Raw genomic sequence first — 23,545 nt, 5'->3', positions numbered from 1 at the left:
GAGAGAAAGGTGTGCTTTCTTTGGAGCATATTAATTAAGAAAGATTTAGAGACTAACATCGAATTTAACTCTTTGTAAAATCAAGACAAATACTCTATCTGGAAAACATTATGGTTAAGCAGTATCTATAAAACTCATTAACTCTAGGAGGTTCAATAAAAGCCGTTAGAAGATTCATAAATGAAGAGGAAGATGTGGGTCTCATTGCTATTTTTTCAGGTTTGTGGAACTAGCTTGTGGTTGGGACATGCGAGGCTTTCCAGGTAGTTGTTTGTTAGCTCTTTTTATAGAAATTTGGAACACTTTAATTTATGTTTGGAGTTGACTAATTAGATTCTGATCCTGTAAGTTCTTACACAACTGGGTTCTTGGTAAAAATCTATTTTCAGATTTCACTGCCTTATTTGTTTCCATACTTCTTACCATGTCCCTCTTTGTGAGAGACACTGGTAATGAGTCAGGAGTCAGGTGGCAGAGTGGAGTTGAGAGGAGGGTGGCTTTTGGGAATGCCACCAGCAGCTGAAGTGCAGTGTTTACAGGTCTTCCCTTGATGTACACTCTTGGTTTTTATGGGTCTGATTTGGTTAGAGGGTCAGGCCTCCATAGCCTGAAGTGAAAGATAGAGGAGTTATGATAAAATACAAGAACTCAGTGAGAGCAGAAGGAAAGAATCATAGCCTTGTCCACAGAAATGGTAAAAATGCAAATACATTTCTGTGAACTTAAAGAATATAACTGTGCTGGAGTTTAGATTTTCTGTTTAGTACTAATAAGGTGGAAAATGTGTAGCATTTAACATGGTTATAATATTATAACCAAGCTCATTTTCAAGGTCTTATTCTGGGTTCAGTTTTTTTTTTTTTTAATAGTTTACACTATCATTGAAAACAAACAAAGAAAAAAACCTGGCCAATTACTGTCATACATTTTAGCTTCTTGCTAATTAATTATGGCTTCCCAGAATTGAGTCTGTGGATCCAAATGAAATGAGCCATCCCATGGGAACTGTAGTTCCTGATTAGGTGGAAGAATTCATTTAATTTTTCAGGACTTGGTTGTTTTGTTTGTTTGTTTTGGTTTGGTTTGCTTTGTTTATTTTGGTAGCTGATTTATCTTGAGTCGGTATTTGTAAAATATGGGGTGGGCCCCTTAGGGAGTCTTTCTTCACCCACACTTAAGGGAGCCATATTGCCTTCACTAGGATTGACGAATGTCCTCCCTCACGAAGGAGGACGTTTCCCTGCTGCACCCACAGGGGTCTGTTTCCCTAGTGACACGGAATTTATTTTGCTGGTCAAACCCAGCACCTACTGAAACTAGAGTAAGGCCACGTCAAGCAGACGGCCCTGGAGCATAACTGCTGTCACTCACTCCAGCTTGCAGTGTTTCCTGGGCCCCATGTTGGGATGGAGATTGTGTCATCCCCCTGATGACTGCATCTCACCACAGTGGAGTCAGCTTTCTGAACATGCTATGTGGAGTCTAGCTAGATGACTTTTCTGGCTTTGGCTCCCATGATTTTTTTTAACCCTGAGCAATCGAGAGAAATAAAACACAGAAAGGCAAAATTCACAGCTACCCCAAAAGAATCATGCAGCTGTATTGAATTGACAACCCTCTATAAGCAAGCTGAGGTACCCAAGGTAGAAATTTTTGCAAGCTTCTTCTGTTTCTTTACTTTTTAGTAAAGTTTTGCTTTACTAGTTGTGTGTTTTGCATGCGGACTGAAAATATCAAAAGACTACCAACATCCTAGCTCACTGATTACATAGGACAGGAAACCACCAGATCGTGCTAGTGATTAGTCTGCCAGAAGAGGTGTCACTAATATTGGGAGAGAGTTCTCTAGGATTCTCCTGCGTTTCTGCGTGTTGTAAGGGAGGTGCCTACTCTACCCTTTTGTTCTGGATGATCGTTTTAAGGAGATCATAGAGCAGATCTGCTTATTATCCAGTATCGTAAAGACAGCATCCCCCTTGAGGACAAAAGGAAGGTTTGCCTACAGCTGCTTATTGAAGATCTGGGTTCCCAGGGTTCAGAGTCCTCAGCTGTGGTGCAGACCCATCACAGGTGTAGCATGTAGCTTAGTTCATCTACTTCATCCCATAGTTGTTGAGGAGCAGGGGGAATGGCATGGTCATGATGTCCATATTTCATTCTGCCTGGGCTCTGAGTTACACAGTCCTTTGTCTCTGACCCAGGAGTCTTGTGTCTTCTGCCAGCGTCCACGAGACTGTAGCATATTAACCTGTTAACTTGCAAGCAGGGTGAAGTCTCAGACCCTCCACCATTCTTGCCAATTACTCTAGTACTACAGAAGAACCTCCTTTCATAAAAATTGGTGGAGAGAGTGCTGAAATTCACAAATGTGACACACATATTTAATACACAGAGTTGATAATTCGTATTTTCGTTTTATCACCCCATGTGAAACACTGGAATTTTCCAGATATCTATAACTTTTTATACTGTTATCTACAAACATCCGTTCCCCTCAATAAAAAGGATTTTGGCTTTTATCTGGCTGACTTCTATCTGGTATTAGAACAGTTTGTGATTTGTTAGCTGAACATCTACCAGTAGTTTTTTGCAAGCTAAGAAAAAAAAATACAAATACTATCTATTTATCTGTATATGAAATACCTTCTCAATAGTCCAGCCAACTCAGCTGTTTTGGAGGAATTATTTTGTGTTATGAGCAGGATTTTTTTTTCATGTCCACAAAAAGTACTTGCAGCTAACTCAGTATATTTCATAAGGGCCAGTCATGCCCTCCACACTTTTTGTTTAGGCCGTCAGGAATTGCTTTAAAGCTTTTTCTTAATATCCTTGAACTGACCTCTGAAGGATTTGTAAAATTTCAAAAGGTTGTGTGAAAAAGGTAGCATTCCATGTTAAAAAAAAAAAAGGGGGGGACCAATCAGTATGATGTCCGTGCTGCTCCAAGGAAAGACATGAGCTCATAGACATGATTCCAAGGACATATGTAAACAGGCGCTCATCAGAAGCACTGGACACGCCATCTATTATAGCAAGACTGTTGTCACACCGTCATCTGTGGGCCTGAAGACTGCAGGGAGGAGGACTAATAGGCCACTCGCCCCAGATAGCATAGGTTCTGGTTAACTAGCAGTGACACCGTCTGGGGCTGGTGAGAGCCTTGCAATTCAGAAGAGCCTGGGCTCCAGACAGCTGGCTTTGGGACACTTCTCTGTACAGTGGCACCCTTCAGATTTTTGGAGAGTAACACATATTACCAGAGACATGGCATCACTTCCAGATGTGGTAAGTGAGGTATGTTTCAGCTGTCGTCTTCTGAGAGAAGAAACAGAGTTTCCTCCCTTTGCCAGTGATGTCAGTATAACTCGGTGTCTCTCAAGTGTGCGGCTCCCAGGGCGACAGTCAAAGCATAACCTGCCAGCATGTGAGAAGTGCAAAGCATTGGCCCTGCCTCAGAACTCCCGAATTAGAGAAACCTGGTGTTGGGTCCAGCAATTTCTAGCCCAGCAGGTGTCTCCGGTGCACACCGGCGTTGGAAGCCACAGGTGTTGCTCCCTGTATCTCAGGTCAGAGGAGAAGGAGCCAGTTGGGTTACGAGTGGGGAAAGAATAAATTAAGGGTGGTGCTGCCAAATGTGTGAAGGGATGATGAGAGGATTTGGTTAATGAACCTGTCGATTTTTTTGTATTTAGGAAAATCTATCTGATGCCTGTTCTATACTGGACACTGTTAAGATGCAGATATGAGTAAGGTATTCCACAATACCTCAGGGGTGGACCATCAGCGGCCTGTGGACAAAATCCCATTTTCTAAATGTTTTTGTAAATAAAGTTGTATTAGAACACAGCCACATATATTCATCTGCGTGGTGTCCGTGGGTGCTCTTAGGCTATAATGCAGAGTGAGAAGTACAACAAACACCCCCAAAGTCCCACGAAGCCAAAAGCACTTAATATGTGGAGCTTTAACCAAAGGCAAAGTCTAGTGTTTAAAGGGAGATACTTCCCAGATTCCAAGTAGTTATCCTCAAATGGAGTTGGGGGAAGCGGGGAATATGAGGTGGACAAGTGTCCTTCTGTTGTCCAGAGATGCACCTGTATTGAATTTTGGCCGTAGCAGAAAACTGAAGTTCATGGATGTGATTATCATGGGAGTGCAAAGACTGTTAGGCAAGAGGCAGAGTGGTTACTGTGCTCAACACCCCAGCGTATGAAGGGTAAAGGGGCGTGTGAACAAATAGAGACATAACAAGAGGAAGAAATGAAGAAAAAGAAAAAGAAGATTTGGGTTGAGAAGGGAGAATATAAGCAAACAAAAGAATGTGACCTATGTGAAAAGCTAACTTAAGGGAGTGTGTGCAAGACAAGGCTGGAGAAGCCAATTTAAGAAGAGAAGTACAGGTGTGGAACATTCCCTCTGCTTAGTGTGGGGCATGGGGCTGGAGTCTCCCAGGGAATTCTGGGACCCTGTTCGGCGGCAGAGAAAGGTTCAGGGAGCGTCTGGGGAGGGTCACACTCCGCTAATCTGTAAGTCTGCGTGTATGCACAGTCTTATGTAGAGTACCGTTCCCTAGATTCCTTACTCTGGACCACATCTTTGCTGCTGACTGACCAACTGCGTTGTGGTGCTGGAGAAAACTCACTGGGTTTCCCCTTAGGAAACCTGGTTACTTCCTGCCTTCACCTCTGATTGTTGGACTTTGGGCAAATCATTGCTTGGCTCGGCGTCTCCTTTTCTTGATTTGTGAGATACCATTTCAGGCTTCCTCCTGCATTCACACTGTGTTCTTCTATTAGACTCACTTATCATGGAAGGGCGTTGCTAAACCAGGGTCACCGAGCATTTCCCCAGCTCCACGGCTAACAGGGGAAAGGAAGTCAAACACAGACACTTCGACCCTCCTAAAAAGGGGATTGTTGAGTAGTGGCACAAGGGCATTTAGTTTCCTTCCAAAGATTTGATGTGGACTTATTTTTAACTCATACCTCATAATAGATTTCCTCTCTTGCCCGAAGAGTTTGTTTAATGTGAAAATGTTTCCCAAGAGGGGGAAACGGCCAGCTGAGTTCCATGTCTGTGATTTCTGACATACTTCTCATCCTTCCAGGATTTTTTCTTTAAATGTGGAGCACACCCAACCGCTGACAAGGAAACATCAGTGGCTTTGAACCTGATCACAACAAACAGTCGAGGCATCACCTGCATAACATGTACTGACATCAGGTAAGGATCACAAGACGCTGTCACCCTCCACATGCTGCTTTCCCATGGTGGCTTCTCACATAAACCTCCTCAGTGGTTTCTCCTTCTTGAGGAGTGTCTGCTTTGCTTCGACACCGTTTGCCCAGTGTGGGTATATTTCACTCTCAGACTGTTCAAAATGCCAAATCCTTCGTGTGGTCACTGGTCGAATAGGATCCCAAGATAGAAAAGAGATGACTTATGTCTAAAAGTAGTGTAATCTTAAAAAATAAACACGTGTGTTGATATCAGTGAGTTCTAAACGGAAGTAAAACATGAAGCTAGTGTTAGGAATGCCATGACAATTTATGAGCGCCATTTATTCCTGGAATACATGATCCATAACATTTTGTTTGAAGCAGTCTCTACAGCCAATGTGGGACTCGAGCTCACAACCCCGAGATCAGGAGTCGCATGCTCTTCTGAGTGAGCCAGCCAGGCGCCCCAACATTTTATCTTAAAAAGGTCTCTTTCGTACACTTCAGTTCTTCCACGTAACTTGCCTGTAGGTATGTCGGGGCTTCACATGTATCCATACGCCCCAAATAAAAGCATGTAGCTAGTTGGGGAAATCTCAGTGAATACAATGGAAGAAAGAACATGTGGAGATGCTTCGTTGGGAAAACAAGGATAATGACTAGATTTGAATTATAGCTTGGGAGGCAAGGACCGAGTGGAAAACCCTGCACCTATTTAATCTACAGAGTTGATGTCTGAGAGTAAAATCTCTTACTTTATGTTATTCAAATGAACAGAGTAAAAGAAATTAGCTTTAGTACATATTCTCTGCAGTCGGCTAGAAGCTCAAATTGCAAGAGCGAGGTCTTAGCCCTGATACCGAGAACTTTCTGGGAAATGCCAAAACGCATTAATGAATAAAGTCAAAGAATCCTGCTTATTGCAGACTTTTAAGCAAAGACAGATATATGCCCTCGGCATTTCAGGGTTGCCTCTTTGGCTTTGGGGACTGTGTTAGGTGGCCTTTTAGAGTTACCTTAAACTCTGGGATTTCGTGATTAGTGGTTATTAATACTTCTAACATAATACTTCTGTCCTTTAATAAATGTAAACAAAACAGGTTGACTAATAGAATCCTAAAATCCTTAGCAGCCTCAGTTGGACACACTTGTTTCCAGAAAAGGGAGAAAAATGAGACTTTTTTTTTTTTTGCTGCTGCAATTTTTAGTTTCTGCTGTGAGAGAGAATTCCACAATATTGCCTAAAATGCAGCTTTTCAACATCCCTCGGTAAGGTGAATGATTGCACATGGCTAACGTTTTCAACATGCAAGAACAGCTGATTCTTCTGGTCTTTCAGGAAAGGGGCTGGGAGTCCTCAACTGCTCTGAAAGCACCAGGCAATTAATTAACATCACGTCTCCGTTTTTCAAAGGAGAAATGGTTTCTCTCTAAGTCAGAATGCGGCCACCAGCCAGTATTTAAAAACCTTCCATTAAAGCTGTTAAAGATGGCATTAGGCTGTGTGGTGTTGATCGTGTTCCCTTACTGTGGGCATAGCTCTCTGTGCTTGCCTGCCGCTGAGCTGTCGGCTTTGTATTAGCAACTCCCAACATCCATTCAGGGAAGCAAGCCACTTCCCAGATGCGCAGGGACAGAACTGCTGAAAAATAATACCGTCTGTGGCAATAAAATCTTTCCTAGTATTATTTTCGGGTGATCTTATAAATAGAAGCTACTGTTTTCAGTTAGACTGAAGTGTGTGTGTGTGTGTATAACCAACCACTTGACTAGGTGAGGTCCTTTCTTGTATAAGGCAGCAGGGGGATGCCCTGTATGTAAAATAAAGAAAGAGGCCCCCTCCTCTTATACTGAAAGCTCCATGCATAGGGATGTCATAAAAGCCTACATGAGGACACACGAGTACCTTATGTTGTATGTTGCTGATGGTTATGGTTTTTTTTCCTGCTGATGCTTTATTTTTTAATTTAGAAGTGATTCACTCACAAAAACAAACACAAAAAAAACTAAAAATGTTAGTTGTTTACCCTCATGGTTAGCAAGATTTGGGTTTAATTCTTTCCAGTATCTTAAATACTTGAGTCTAAATATTTGCATATATATATATATATATATACATATATATATGTATATATATATATATATATATATATATACACATACATACATACAACGGTGTGTGTGTGTGCATACGTGCTATATGTAATCATTGTATATATAGTTTTGTATCTGGCTTTTTTCCATTTACATTGCATCATGATAAATTGTCCCTGCTATGAAATATCCCATGGAAACAAGTTTGGTTTTGTTGTTTTTTGTTTTTTGTTTTGTTTTGTTTTTTTTTAAATAGGTAGCTGATATTTCACCATTTCTCTATTACTGGTGATCTGAATTATTTCTAATTAAAAATATGAGGTTAAGTGGTGCCTGGGTGGCTCAGTTGCTTAAGCGTCTGGACTTTAGCTCAGGTCATGATCTCACAGCTCATTGGTTCGAGCCCCTCACTGGGCTCTGCATTGACAGCTCAGAGCCTGGAGCCTGCTTCAGATTCTGTGTGTGTCCTCTCTCCTTCCCCTCTCATGTTCTGTCCCTCTCTGTCTCTAAAAAAAAATTTTCAAAATATATATTAAACTAACATTTAAATTTATATCCTTTGCCAGAAATCATTGACTGAATGTTTTGAATCTAAAAATAGTATCGTAGGAGTGGTAACAAAAGGTCAATGTTCATGGACATGTTTAAGGTGTCTGATGCATATTGCCAAGTTTATTTCCCTTGTAGACTATGGTTGCCTGTCTTCAAGACGGCTTCCTGCTGCATCTTCAACGCTATTAAATGTTCATACTTTTAGTTTTTGCCCATTTGCTAAAGAACATTAATTTTGTCATTAATATTTTTTTAATTTAAAAATTTTTTAAGTAAAAAAAAATTTTTGAGAAAGAGCGCATGCACACACGTGAGTGGGGGAGGGGCAGAGGGCGAGAGAGAGTGCACGTGTGCGCACGCGCACCCATGGGCACGGAGCCTGGTGTGGGGCTGGATCCCATAACCCTGGGCCATAGTCAAGAGTCAGATGCTCAACTGATTGATTCACCCAGAAGCCCCAATATTTTTTAAAAATTGTTATTAGCAAGTTCGAGCATTTCTCCCTTGTTTGCATTTTTTTTTTTTTTTGCATTTTCTATTGTGAGACAAAAGTGCAAAACTTTCCCAATGTGAAATTTTTTGAAAAAAATCTAAAAAAAAAAAAAAAACTGGCCTCTGCAATTACTTTCTCACTCAATACATAATATCAGTGTGTCCTTTATTAATATGACATTTCCTGACCTGTGAATTTACATTTAAATATATTTCCTTGGTTTTGGTTTTGAAATATCACATCTTCCTGGAAATAAGTTATTTAATTACAGAACTGAAAATAAAAATTTGGGGTATCTATTTATATTTTACGTTTCTTTTATTTTTGCGTGTGCCTTAATCATACATCATTAGTCAAATTAGGCATAATTAACTACATAATAGATTAAAAACAGAGGGTTAATTTCAAATTCCACTTATTCGTTGCTGGTATATGGGAAAGTGATTGACTTTTGCATATCAGGCTGGTATCCTGCAACCTTGCTATAACTGCTTATTATTTCAGGAATTATTTTGTGGGTTCTTTCAGGTTTTCTACATAGATTATTATGTCATCTGTGAACACACACGGTTTCATGTCTTCCTTCCCTATCCATTTACCTTCACAAGGTAGTTACCTTCCATTCCTAGTTTTCAGACAGTGTTTATCATGAATGGGAGTTGGACTTTGTCAAATACTTTTTCTGTATCTACCGATATTATATGGTTTATCTCTTTTAGTCTGTTGTTTAACCTGTTTTAGTTTGTGTTGGATTACATGAATTTATTTTTGAATGTTGAATCAGTTTGCATACCTGAGTTCAGTCCCACTTGACTATGGCATATATTTTTTATGCTTTTTTATATTTGATTCATGAATATTTTGCTGGGGATATTTGCATCTTTGCTCAGGAGAGAGATGGTCTGTAGTTTTCTTATATTGTCTTTGTCTGGTTGTAGCTTTAAAGTAATTCTGGCTCATGGCATGTGTTAGGAAGTATTCATTCTGTTTCTGTCCTTTGAAAGAGTTTGTAGAGAATTAGTAGCAAGGTAAAAATTTTATTTATTGTTGTGCTGTACAAACATGTACTTTTGTGTAAAAAGAGATTGACATCACTTTCGTCTACCTTCTTAACAATACTTCTCAACAGGTGTATAATAACTTACATTCAAGGGTCTCCAGTGCCACTAAGCTAACTTTTTGACCTTAGAAAAATAACATAATCTCTTGGGCCTTCAGGTTGCTTACAAAATCCAAGAATTGGAATAGGTAATCTATAGGGCTCTGACTGGTTTTAAAAGCTTGCGAAAGGTAGGAGCAGTGCTTTTTCACAGCTTATAAATCGATCGTACCACTTGAGAAAACACTCATTTGTGGCCCTGCCTGCTGACAGATGCAGAAATAAAAGATGAGTTTTCAGTGACACTCCCTTCCAGAGCCCACATATGTGGTTATAATATGTACAAAATATATATAAGATAGCGGTGTTCTTCCTTTCCAGATGTTAGGCTGAAAATTTCATTCAGGTACACAGTTTGTGTCCTTTTGATAAGGGAGTGGGGGGCAAGCTGAGGGCAGAGGACAGGCTAACAGCACCTCTCTGCCACCAGGTGGGATCTGTGTGATATTCCTCGGACTCTCCTGGCTACCCGAGAGCAAAGGAAAGAGGTTTAACTGCTTGCCATGGTGATGTGGGAAGCTAAGGCAAATGAAACGTTAAATTTCCTTTACTGCCTACAGCCCGTAGACAAGTCCTTGAAACAGGCAGAGTGACCTCCCTCTAGGAGCTCAGCTGCCTTGAAGATGACACTTGGCTGGGGCAAAAGGGAATCTTAGCTTAACATTATCCTGACTCCCAAGATCCTGTAAGTCTACCTTAACATATAAAAATTCCTTTGGAAACTTCCTTTATGTCAACTCCTCCAAGGCATATGCTAGCAATCATACTCCAAGCTTATGGCCCCCCAGTATACATCTGAAGGGTCTCATGACTGAGGTTTTACTAAACAGTGATAAATAATGTTTTCCTAACAGCAGCTAGCCCCTCAAGGTCCTGGAAACTTTGCTTCCAAAATACCTTAGAGACTTACTCGATCCCTGACTCCCTCCCAACATGAGGGTGTGTAATGAGTTACCCGTCAGGACCCTAGTGCAGCTCTTCCTGCTCACGGGCCCTGTCCCTGTGCTTTAATAAAATCACCTTTTTGCACCAAAGACATCTTCAAGAATTCTTTCTTGACCATCAGCTGCAAACCCCCTGACAATCACCCCCAAACCCCATCACTTTGAGTTTACATTGCATGTAAAATCTTTTCCTCTCCCTTAAAGAAAAGAAAGTGGACTATTTGAGAGCCAGAACACCCTGAGATTTGATGTGCACCAGCAGGTTCCCATCTGCCATCCAGCCTTGTGGTCCTCTCTACGTCCTTACAGGAGTGAGTTGATCAGTATCCACTCAAGGTTATCAGTTGATAGTCTTACATGTGAACAAAAAGTAGTGGACTGAATAAAAAGCAAAAACTTGAGCTGAGAACAGAAAGTACAGCACTTGAAGGCAGAGTGACTATATTATCTCTTTCCAATAGAAATGACATCAGAGAGGTTCAGAACGTTCCTGCACACCTCAGTTCAGCTCGGGAATAATGATACTCTGTCATATGAAGATGACAGGGAAGAACCAGAGTGAGACTTGTAGTGTATTTCTGGCCAGGATGTGGTTCTTGGAACTCACCCTGACGCTGGGTGCCCACCCTGGGGAAAAGAGTTATTTCTGCTTGCTGAATTTCACTTTGCAGTAGTATTATTCTTAAAATTCAAAATGCAAAGTTTGAAACTTACAAAATAGAAAGCTTATTAGCATGGTGTGATTGAGCAAAAAGAGAGAAATCATCCCCACTTTTCTGCTTCTAAGGTTGCCTAGTGAACTCCTGCACTTTTTTCCTCTTTCTGCCGTTCTTAAGTTTACAAAGCTCAATACAAACTAAAAAATAACCAGGTTTTACACAGCCAAGATCCAACTCTCCAGAAACATGTTTTAAAATTCAGCTCCTAGTAGGACATTAAATCTAAAAACTGGTCCTACCCTGTAATTATCCTTAACTCTTCCAGCAAAGACTTATGTTTCTGATGTCATTGTTGTTTGATATAAATTTTTTTTTATCATTTTCTTGCTTTCAGATTTGTCTTAAAACTCGTTCAGCCTGTCGAAATAGTGCTGCCCTGGGATTGCAGACTTAAAAAATTTACTTGCTTTTGGAGATTGGTAGAGATTTATCTCAAAGTCCATTTATACTTGCCCTTGGTATCCAGGGAGATAGTGATTTAACTATCATTTGTCAGTATTTTGGTATGCATTTGTTCATTCATTTAACAGAAAGATTTAAAAAAGATAGGATCTTAGTTTTACTTTCCCTTTGAATACATTTGTTATATCTTAGGCTTCTCCTCTTGATTCACATTTTAATCTTAGTTATATTTGGCATTTATTTTGTGATTTAGAATTAATATACAAGTCATTTTTCTGTCTAGACTTGAGATAGTGCTCAATGGTCATATTTTATCAACCTAACCCTTTCTAGTCATTTTTGGCATTAGACGGGAGCTGATGGTTTTATACAGTCATCGGCTCCAAAGAGCATCTTCAGAGACCCCAGATACAGTGACACATAATTTAACTGAAATCTTTAACATGGCCTTTTTCAGTACATGGCTTTAGTTCTAACAATGGAAAAATGATGGGTGTGTGTGTGTGTGTGTGTGTGTGTGTGTGTGTGTGTCTGTGTGAGAGTGATAGCACTAGAGACCTTCTTTGTGCATACAAATCTATATATTTCTTTTATTAGAGAAATAGTTTGTATACTCCTAGGTAATGTAACAAGCCAGGAACAAAAGATAGTTTTCGTATAAGTAGGGACATATCTCGGAGTATCTGTTTTACACAACATTACAGAGAAAGGTAAATCAGAATACCACGCTTGTATCTTAATAAACAGGAATATGTAATGGAGTAGAATGGAATATCTTACACCTTTTTAAGATGAAACAGGGAACTTCAAAGATACGTCTTCTAGCTGGAAGCAGTCTACTTCACACTGTGCCCTAGACCCCATGGGAGTTAGTTCACTCTGCTTATACTGTGAGTGATTCTTTCCTGAAAGAGTGTGGCACATGTCGGTCAGATCCAATCTTGAGAGAGAGCTGTTACAGACCCTCCCAGAAAGGAGAATTCATCCTGTGGGTGAAGTCTCCCATATAGAACATTGCATTGCCTCTTTGAAATTCATAGGCAGTGCTTAATTTCCTATAATTCTTTCCCTACATTAATTTCAAATTATTTGACTGTCTTATATTTGAAGAAATTGAGGCTAGGACATTTTAATGATTTTTTTAGTGTTTACTTATTTTTTGAGAGAGAGAGAGAGAACAAGAGAGAGAACACACGTGGGAGAGGGGCAGAGAGAGAGGGAGACACAGAATCCGAAGCAGGCTCCGGGCTCTGAGCTGTCCACACAGAGCCTAACGTGGGGCTTGAACTTGGGAACCGTGAGATCATGACTTGAGCCGAAGTCGGATGCTTAACCGACTGAGCCACCCAGGCGTCCCGAGACTAGGACATTTTAAACATTACATCTGGTCCTACCTCAAGGAACTGGTTGCATCAGCCTACACCCAAGGTCCATGTGGTTGGTACTGTCTCTCCAGTCACGCCTTACCCCCGGCAGATCTCAGTTTTCTCTGTAGAGCAAAAGGAAAGGCTATCCACTGAGGGTGGAAGGTGGCTTTGCATATGAAAAGGAGATGAGCAGTAAAGTGAGATACAAAGACAGCTGACACACAGACAGGAGTTGAAACACTGAGCACTGTACAAAAGCCCACCTGCCCAGCTAAGTTGCCCGCTGCCCCAAGGACAAGGTCCCAGCCTTGTTGCACAAACCTGCTGATGCTACACCATCAAAGAGATCAATGCGATTTCGATAAACATTTACTGACTTGAATTCCAGTAAATATGGTTTCATGCAGAGGAACAGAGAACGAGTTCCTTTTATATGGAACACCTCTCTTTTACAAAAAAACCCTTCTGTAAGAGTGTACGTATCCTGGGGGCACCTGGGTGGCGCAGTCGGTTAAGCGTCCGACTTCAGCCAGGTCACGATCTCGCGGTCTGTGAGTTCGAGCCCCGCGTCGGGCTCTGGGCCGATGGCTCGGAGCCTGGAGCCTGTTTCCGATTCTGTGTCTCCCTCTCTCTCTGCCCCTCCCCCGTTCATGCTCTGTCTCTCTGTCCCAAAAATAAATAAAAAACGTTGGAAAAAAAAAAAATTTAAAAAAAAAAGAGTGTACGTATCCTGATGAGCACTGAGTAATGTATAGAAGTGGTGAGTCACTGTGTTGTACCCCTGAAATGAATATAACACTACAGTGATTATACTGGAATTGAAAAAATAGATAAGTAAACAAGCAAACCAATAAAGAAAAGGGAAAAAAAAAACTTTCTGAATTTAATGGAATTTTCCAAAACAGAATGAAATAAATTAATCAGAAATCAATGGAGAGTTTTTATGGTGCTCTTAGGAGTAAGGGAAAAAATCAAGTTTTGAAGTCCAACCTTCAGATGTAGATTTCACAGGTATGTTGTTGGGGGTCAGTTACTTAGGAAAACAGAAGAAATATTTTAGCAACATTGATACTCTGAAATGTGAGCCATGTCAGTTTTAATGTCAGTCAGTGACCTTCATTTCTCCTGCAGCGAACCCTGTAGATTTCAGATCCAAGTGGCTGCATCAGCGGGGTTTCTTGGAGATGTTACAGATGGCTTGTGTATGAAATTCATATGCCTCACCTTTTCATTTAACTGTCGCTGTGGGTACACAGCAGCTCCTGCTGGCACTCGTAGGACAATATTGCAAATCCTCTTGGACCAATTTTGTATTCGTTAAGGTCAACTTCGCATGTTGTAACTGTCTGGATTTTAAGCAGTTCATTTTGGGATAGTGAATGTTAAGAAGCAGCTAGATCCCTAAAGCATCCAAGTGGCTTTGCTAGAACTTTGTTGATAGCCACACATTATTTTTAAGGTCCATCTTCATTGGAAATAAGGGATCACATAGATTTTAAATAGTAATATTTTACTTAGAAAAAGTAGTATAAATGGCTTGTTCATTTGTTCTTAATTGCAATTTTATCCTTGTAATTAGCAACGGTTATAAATTTGGTGAGGGGAAGACGTTATTTCCATTGCAAATATTTGTGCTGACTCATACCCTTAGCAAATTTCTAACTGCTAGGACGTACCTTTCCCTCTGTAAATGTCATTTATATAGCTATTTTTCCCATGACGTGTAGAATTAAGTATTTGCAGATTTGCACTTTGTTGCTTCCACAGCTTATAGAGTTATTTACAACCAAACAAGCAACCGTCTCAGTAACCCGGAGTGCAAACCAAGTTATTTATTGAAGTAAGGGTTAGGATGCGTTGTATTCGGTTTCTTGTTAACTTGGAAAATTCTACACCAAGGAAAGCATGGCCCCGACTCCTTATGTGCAGCGCGCCAGAAAAGAAATCTCAAGGGTTTCTAGCTCAAGGTATAGATTTCCACAACACTCAGGCCTACTTAGTGTTCTCGTGTGATAGCCCTTCCACCATCACGTGCACACGTTAACGGGAGGAAGCACGCGCCCGGGTACCGGTATCCTCCCACAGTGCTCTCACGGGCAAAGCAATTTCCTGCAGGTGTGTGCCATCTTGAGCATTTCCTCTATCGTTAGAACTTGAAACTCGATCTGTTTGCTCAAGAGATATTTAGCGAGCTCATCTACGTCTCAAGTAACTGTTGTAGGTGCTTCAAGCTGAGATAAAGTGTGTTTTTGATGGGATGAAGAGAGAACGGATGACCGCTGTATAGGCTGGCAGTGAGCAGAGGGGTGGGAAAGGGCTGGTTCAGGCAGGGCAGAAGGTAATAGTACCTGAGTGCTTTCTCGGGGTGTCATTCCTATGAAACGGGGACCCAAACTTGTCTTCTTAAGCCAAGTCTTTCCAGTGATTCTTTCAACTTGGCCCAGAGAGTATTAAAAATAATAGAGTGATCTGTGTGAATTTCAGCAGGGTACACATTAATTTGCCGACTCCCTATTTTATTTTATTTTATTTTATTTTATTTTATTTTATTTTATTTTATTTTATTTTATTTTTTACTCTTAGTCAGCTGGCTGCTGACATGGCTGCTGTGACTCCTGCCTACAGCTTACCCTAGAAGTGACCAGACCTTAATTCCAAAGCCAAACTCTGAGGCCCGCTATGCCACTGTCAGTCTCCATTATCTGATTCCTCCTCCCAAGCCAAGTGAAAGCGTACTTTGTGGTGTTTTCTGACTGTGTAGGCCTATTTTCATATACGCTCCAGCCAGACGCATTTGTATGCCAGGACAATCTGACATAAATATATATTCCACGAGGCTCAACGGTGGGTAACAGTTTCTATTGCTATTCGGTTGACATTTGTTAGATGTTTGGTCTTCACTTGGCCTCTCAGAGATGAATGTTATACCCATTTACAAATGAGAAAAATAACATACAGAGAGGTTATCTTACTTGCCAAAGGTCACAATGCGCTTGAAATGGAGAGAGAGGTGTCTCAATATTTGTTCCACAATAATACAACAAAACCCCTACCCTTAGCTTCCATGCTGTGTGGCCTCAGGAATATGTGCATTGCCTCAAAAAAAAATCATTAATTGTGGGAAGCGAGACTGTAGCTAGAAGATAGGGATGGGCTGAGGAGGGGTGATTTCAAATAGAAGTTTAATGTTGAAGGAGTGGCTGTAGAATGGTGGCTGTTGGTTTATTTGGGATTAATGGCATCACCTAATGAGCAGGCAAATGAGGGGCCTGGGGGATAACTCTAGTCTGGGGCTTCTATGAGAGTAGTTACTTCCGTCCAGAGAAGGCATCGTGTGGGTCCCTGATGCTTAACAGGAGAGGCTATGTTCAGGGCCCGAGGGCTAGTGAGCTAGTCCGTGTAGAGCAGCTCCCTGGGACAAACATCTGGGGAGGCTCCAGGGGCAGCAGTGATGGGGGGCTGAGGAGGCAGTGGTGCCCGCCTCACTAGGCATGGAGTGAGAAGATCTCACGAGGTCCTCAAGGAGAGATGGCCAGGGAAGAACACGCACTGGGTGACAGGTTCTGGTACTTCTCAGCCAGGCTGTTTCTTAAAAACAACTTTTTTAATGTTTGTTTATTTTTTAGAGACAGAGAGGGAGAGGGAGACAAGCATCTGAAGCAGACTCCAGGCTCTGAGCCCCGTGTCGGGCTCAAACTCCCAGACCATGAGATCATGACCCTAGCTAAAGTCGGGCACTTAACCAACTGAGCCGTCCAGGTGCCCCTCCCAGCCAGTCTTAATCATTGTTCCCCTTGACAGTATGTGCTCCATTTCATCATCCGATTGCTGTTGCTTGTGTATTCCTACCTGAGGAAGTCTTTTGCCTGTTTTTAGTCTGTCTTAGGAAAGTTACATTTTTCCAGCTATAAAATTATTTTATTAGGCTATGTACCTATATTCAGACTTCTGTCTAGATATGGTCACTTGATTGTAATCAAGTGGCATTACAGTGGTACCTGGGTGGTTCAGTCAGTTAAGTGTCTAAGTCTTGACTTCAACTCAGGTCATGATCTCCTGGTTTGTGGGTTCGAGCCCCACATTGGGCTCTGTGCTGATAGGGCAGTCTGCTTGGGATTCTTTCTCTCCGTCCCTCCCCTACTTGCATGTGCTCTCTCCTTCTCCCTGTCTCCCAAAATAAAGAAATAAACTTAAAAAAAATCTTTAAAAATTGGCATTACAGCTGGGGGAAGAGACAGTTTGTTAAATAAATAGTGCTGGGTGAAGTGGTTCAGTGTTCAGGTTTAAAAGTGAACCTCAGGGTGCCTGGGTGGCTCAGTCGGTTGAGCATCTGACTTCGGCTCAGGTCATGATATCGCGGTTTGTGGGTTCAAGCCTCGCGTCAGGCTCTGTACTGGCGGCTCAGAGCCTGGAGCCTGCTTCTGATTCTGTGTCTCCCTCTCTCTCTGCCCCTCCCCCACTCACACTGTGTGTCTCTCTCTCCTTCAAAAGTAAATAAACATTAAAAAAATAAAAAAATAAAAGTGAACCTTGACTTCTTATCTCACACCATACATAACAATTAATATCGAGTAGAATTGGATATCTAAATATAAACATTGAAACAATAAGGCTTCTAGAATATAAAATAGTGCAATCACTTTATGACTCTAATGTAGAGGAAGATTTATTATACAGGATGAAAAAAATCAATTATAAGAGGAAATATTGATAAATTTATCTACATTGAAATTTGGAACTTAAAACACATTAAGGGAGTGACCTGACAAGCCGCAGAGTGGGCGATTTTGCAACACATATAAGTGATCAAGGACTCAATGCGTAAAGGACTTCTACACATCAATAAGAAAGACAACACGATAGAAAAATGGGCAAAATAATAGACACAAAATGAGATTATCCAAAGATTAGTAAACATTTGAAAGCAGGAAATGCAAATTAAAGTGACCATGTGTTACTAACATATTCCCAACAGAATACAGTAAAACCTTGGTTTGTGAGCACAATTTGTTCCAGAAATATGCTTGTAATCCAAAGCACTTGTATATCAAGGCAAATTTCAAGAACATTGGCTCAGTCGTGATCATATGATGTTCGGTGTTACGTACTACTCGTATCACAAAATATTGCTCATTCATCAAGTTAAAATTTATCAGAAATGTTTGTTCGTCTTGCAGAACACTCACAGAACAAGTTACTCGCAATCCAAGGTTTTACTGTATCTAAAATCTAAGAGACTGATGACCCCCCACCCCCCATGTTTTGGTAAGGACATGAAGAGCTGCATCTCCCATATGCTACTATGGACATGAAAGCTGATGTAGCCATTCTAGAAGACCGACTGACAGTACCTCCTGAAGATGAATGTATATGTATCATATGACCCAGTAATTCTACCTGTAGGTGTAGGCCACTCATAAATACATGCATATGTTCATCAGAAACACATGCAAGGAACATTCATAGCAGCATCATTTATGATAGCTGAGAGCTTAAAATAAACCAACTGTCCATCAACGACAGCTTGTGGTGTGAACATAAAATACCATACAGTGATGAAAAGAATGAATTAAACTATATGTAGCTATGAACATCATGTTGAGGGGAAAAGCTGGGCACTGAACTCCAGCATCTAATTTCTTCCCTTTCTTTGTCTCTATGATTTTTCTTTCTTCCCTTTTTCCTCCATTAGTTGTGCCTTTATGATGATGGCCAATACCTTCCCTGACTCCTGCATTCATTATTATTCTTAGAATATTTTATTGGCTCTTCCCTGGACTGGGTAAAAGTTAATTGGTCAGAGCAGGAACTCTGAGGAGGGAGACAGTCTTAATATTTGCTGGACATAGCAAGGGACATGTGTGGCAAGGGGCAGCAACAGAATATGTGTGAGAGTGAGAAAGGGCATTAAAAATAATTGAAATTATATAGTATCTTAAACAGTATTTTACTGGATGGTAGATAAGTTTTAGTCTGTTGCTAAACCTGTAAAAATATTTTACTCAAAAATGGTTTTAAAAAATAAGATTCGGGGGCGCCTGGGTGGCTTGGTCGGTTGGGTGGCCGACTTCGGCTCAGGTCATGATCTCGCGGTCCGTGAGTTCGAGCCCCGCGTCGGGCTCTGTGCTGACAGCTCAGAGCCTGGAGCCTGTTTCAGATTCTGTGTCTCCCTCTCTCTGACCCTCCCCCGTTCATGCTCTGTCTCTCTCTGTCTCAAAAATAAATAAACGTTAAAAAAAATTTTTTTTTAAATAAGATTCATTCTAAATATTGTATGTGTATATAAATAACATATAATATATTTTTTATTTTTTATGTTTATTTTTGAAAGAGAGAAAGAGAGCATGATGGGGGAGGGACAAAGAGAGAGGGAGACAGAGACTCTGAAGCAGGTTCCAGGCTCTGAGCTGTAAGCAAAGAGCCCGATGCGGGACTTGAACCCACAAACCATGAGATCGTGACCTGAGCTGAAGTCAGATGCTTAACTGTGAGCCACCCAGGCACCCCAATATGCATAATTTTAAGTATTATAAATTTTATGTATAGTAAAGCAAAATATATAAATATATATAATATTTAAATATGAAAATATATAAATATATATATTATATACTAAAGCAAAAAATTTGAACCTCTTTATATGGATTATATCAACATACAGAGTATTTATTATTGGCACTTATTTATACACTTTAATATGTTTATTAGCTATACTATCTGTCTCTGACACAGTGTATTCAGTATTTAGTTCAAAATGTATTTTTGTGTTATTTTCTTTTTTAAAAATTTAGAAATACAGTTTCCTGCAATCTTCAAAGTTGTCGTACAACTAAAGCATTTGAAATTGTTAACAACTCCAAATGATATTTCTCTGTAAATCATAATGTTTTTGAGAAAATCTCCCTCTACTAGTAGTAATCTCAGAGATTTTGATAGAGATGGTTCTTAATTCTAATATTTTTTTAAAAAATGAATGAATATTACTGGCAGGATATTATCCCAAATATTGTGTTTTGCTTCACTCAGAGAACCTCTCTTTGACAAATATTTTTATAAAACAGAACTTGTCGATTTAGTTATTTTTATTTACACATACTTTGAAAGCCCCACCCACCACATTTAGATGCAGCAAAGTCAGAAGTTTTTCTCAGTTTTACTTCTTTATGATAGAAATATAAATTTATCTGATTAAAAATAGGAGTTGTATGAGAAGATTCTTCCCACAAATTGAAATATCCCAAGAGATCAATTATAGATTCCAGAATGGAAACCTCGTATTTCATTTCTCCTTTACTTTTATACAGATTAATTTAAATGTCTTCTCACAGACGTTTTTTTAAAGATTTATATTTACTTCAAACTTCAAAAGGTGGAAAATTTGGGGCACTCCATTTAATGAAATGCTAGGATTAAAGATTGCAAACTGATTTTAAACAAAATGCAAACAAATTTAGAAGACTCTTGTAAAGTGGTTAATATTAGTGTAGAAGAGGAAAAAAAATATTTTCCCTCTACCCTCTAGCTTCTCCAGCTGGGGTGCTGACACAAGACAGAATAATAAGGGAAAAACAGAAGCTGGTTAACATGTGCATCACATGTGCGGAGAAAAAGAATCTCTTTTGCACTGCTGGTGGGGATGCAAACTGGTGCAGCCACTCTGGAAAACAGAATGGAGGTTCCTCAAAAAACTGAAAATAGAACTACCCTACGACCCAGCAATGGCACTACTAGGCATTTATCCAAGGGATACAGGTGTGCTGTTTCGAAGGGACACATGCACCCCCATGTTTATAGCAGCACTATCGACAAGAGCCAAAGTATAGAAAGAGCCCAGATGTCCATTGATGGATGAATGGATAAAGAAGATGTGGTGTATATATATACAATGGAGTATATCAAAAAGAATGAAATCTTGCCATTTGCAACTGCGTGGATGGAACTTATGCTAAGTGGAATTAGTCAGAGAAAGACAAAACTCATATGACTTCACTCATACGAGGACTTTAAGAGAGAAAACAGATGAACATAGGGAGGAAACAAAAATAATATAAAAACAGGGAGGGAGACAAACAGAAGAGACTCATAAATACGGAGAACAAACAGGGTTACTGGAGGGGGTGTGGGAGGGGGGATGGGCTAAATGAGTAAGGGGCACTAAGGAATCTAGTCCAGAAATCATTGTTGCACTATATGCTAACTAGTTTGGATGTAAATTAAAAGACAAAATACACTCATTCAGAGTTCGTTGACAATATCTAATATTTGAAGTTGTACATAATTATTAAGTGTATGTTAAGTGAATTTGTGTCTTTTAAAAATTAATTCTAGTATATAACCTTTCTAAGTATTTGAAAGTGGCACTGGTGGAGCTGGCATCAAAGTGACAATGTTTTGTGGAGGACGTGTTATCTGCACGTTATCAGGAACTTGGTAGAACTTCATGTGTAAGTACCCCCCATCTTTTCTGATAGATAATCATTGGGGGGTTATCACCTTATATTTAATTATATTCAGTAATACCTAATTTGCAGTTGTTATGAGTATGTAATGAAATAATGTGTGTGTGGAGGGTACTTGGCTCATATTTAGCGTACAATAAATGTTACTTTCCCCTTCTCTCGTTAAAAAAAAGGTGCGTCACACATATTCATGGGGATATCCAAAGATGAGTAACTAAAGGGGTAGGTAGACCTTGGGCTCATCTAGCATCTTCAAAACAACAACAGCAGCAACAACAAAGAAAACCCAATAAATTTGTAGACACAAGGCAAAGGAAAGGGAATTTGAAATTCTATAGCAGCAAATTGTTGGAAGGTAAATATATGGGGAACTAATGGAAGATAACAGCTCGTTCCTGGAACTTGTCGTATAGATTCTTCTGTGCTGTCTGTGGGCTGATAAGGGTCCAGTGATTAACTTCTGTCCTTCCCGATGGTGGTGGTTGGCAGAGGAGGGGATCCCTCATGCATTTATGTCTTGCTTTTAGGCAAATAGGGGGATGGTGAAGAGCTTTTCTTATATCTCCTTCTTCCAAGTTGCTTTCAGTTCAAAACGATCATCATGCCAGTGGTTGTGTATTTTGGCCTAGTTTAGCACCCTTCGTAGACAATTTACAAAGTGGTTTTTTTAAGGCTGAAACTTTCCTAAAAGTATGATGACGGGCAGCGAAGACAGACAGTGCACCCTGCCACTAGAAGAGAGATTTTTTTTTATCCAACATCGGTTTTGTCACAACTTTATTGTTCAGTTACTCTATGTAAAAATATTTGTAAATTTTGGCAACCACAGCTCTGCTTTGATGGGTGGAATATTGCAGCTTGTTTGACACAACTATGAGTAACATGCATACCACAATTACTTCAAGCATGTTCCACACGTTCCTAAATTTAGTAAGGCTGTTGTTTACAGCCATAATGTTATATTCCACCAAAATATATATTCATGTTGTCACTTTAAAAACAAAGAATATACTCAATATTGAACTTTTAAACTGAATTATAGTAGAACTCACAATAATGTCAGGTATTTCACCATTAAGAGTACATTTCCGGAAGCTTTACTTTGAGTCAGTGAATTACATGAAAAGAAAAATTAGACAGTTATTGGAATTAACAGATTTCCATTTTTATCATACAATGGGACACTGATAGAAGACCATTCAATTTCACTTGTCATGACGTTCCACTAAGCAAGCTAACACTAACAGCCATCACTTACCTTCTTGTACATACACAAGAAAAGTTGGAATCAAAACTGAGCAAATTAATCTAGAATAGTCATTTGATCTAAATGAAAAGCCACACTTCACTGAGTAATATGCAAATGTACTTTCTGAGCTGCCTGTGTAAAATCACATTCTTTGAGCACAGCATTCTTAAAATAAGCACGGAGTTTGTAGTAGGCTGTGCTATGCTGCAGCAGGTTTATGTCTCTGGTCTTTGTCTGGTGAGTGATATTTTAAAAGTCCCTCTGGTAGATGGAAAATGTGGGCTGACACCCACACAACTTGCATATTCATCATAAACTTTCTGGAGAAATAGAAATTCTTTACTGTAATACCGTGATCTATAATGAGAAATACCTATTTGGTCTTTGTTCAGAGTTCTAAAACCCTTGGAATTTCCTAAGAGATGACAGCAAAAAGATGGTGTCTTTTCTCTGTTGATGAGGTTACTTTGGGACCCTCACCCAGAGATGGGGGCTGGTTATCTGAGGAGCCAGCCATGAGATGTGAGGGTTGGAAATTTCAGCCCTACATCTGACCTCCAGGGAAGGAAGGTGGGAGGGGGGAGATGGAGGTCAGTCCCCAGTGGCCAGTGACTTGATCATTCATGCCTTGTAATGAAGCCTCCATAAATACCAAAAAGGATTGGGTTCCGAATGCTTCTGGGTTGGTGAACACGTGGAGATTTGGGGAGAGTGGCACACTCAGAGGCCACAAAAGTTCTGCATCCCTTTCCTCTCACCTTGCCCTATGCATCTTTTCCATCTGACTCTTTCTGAGTTATATCTTTTCATCATAGACTGGTAATCCAATAAGTAAAATGTTTCTCTGAGTTCTGTGAGCCACTATAGCATAGTAACCAAACCCAAGGA

General features: G+C 40.1%; 1 protein-coding gene across 2 annotated transcripts in view; it reads left to right on the top strand.

Annotated features, from left to right (window-relative positions):
• The window catches only part of PRKN (parkin RBR E3 ubiquitin protein ligase), a 1,360,952-nt gene that overhangs the window by 749,946 nt on the left and 587,461 nt on the right, over positions 1–23,545 (top strand). For both annotated transcript variants that reach the window (XM_058736213.1, XM_058736212.1), the window contains exon 6: positions 5,108–5,223. In XM_058736213.1, coding sequence (XP_058592196.1) covers positions 5,108–5,223 — 116 coding nt within the window. The remainder of the gene's footprint in view (positions 1–5,107; positions 5,224–23,545) is intronic.

The sequence above is a fragment of the Neofelis nebulosa genome, chromosome 6, assembly GCF_028018385.1.
Source record: "Neofelis nebulosa isolate mNeoNeb1 chromosome 6, mNeoNeb1.pri, whole genome shotgun sequence".
Lineage (NCBI taxonomy): Eukaryota > Metazoa > Chordata > Mammalia > Carnivora > Felidae > Neofelis > Neofelis nebulosa.
Note: the sequence above shows the minus strand (reverse complement) of the source record. Positions and strands in the feature narration are given on the sequence as shown.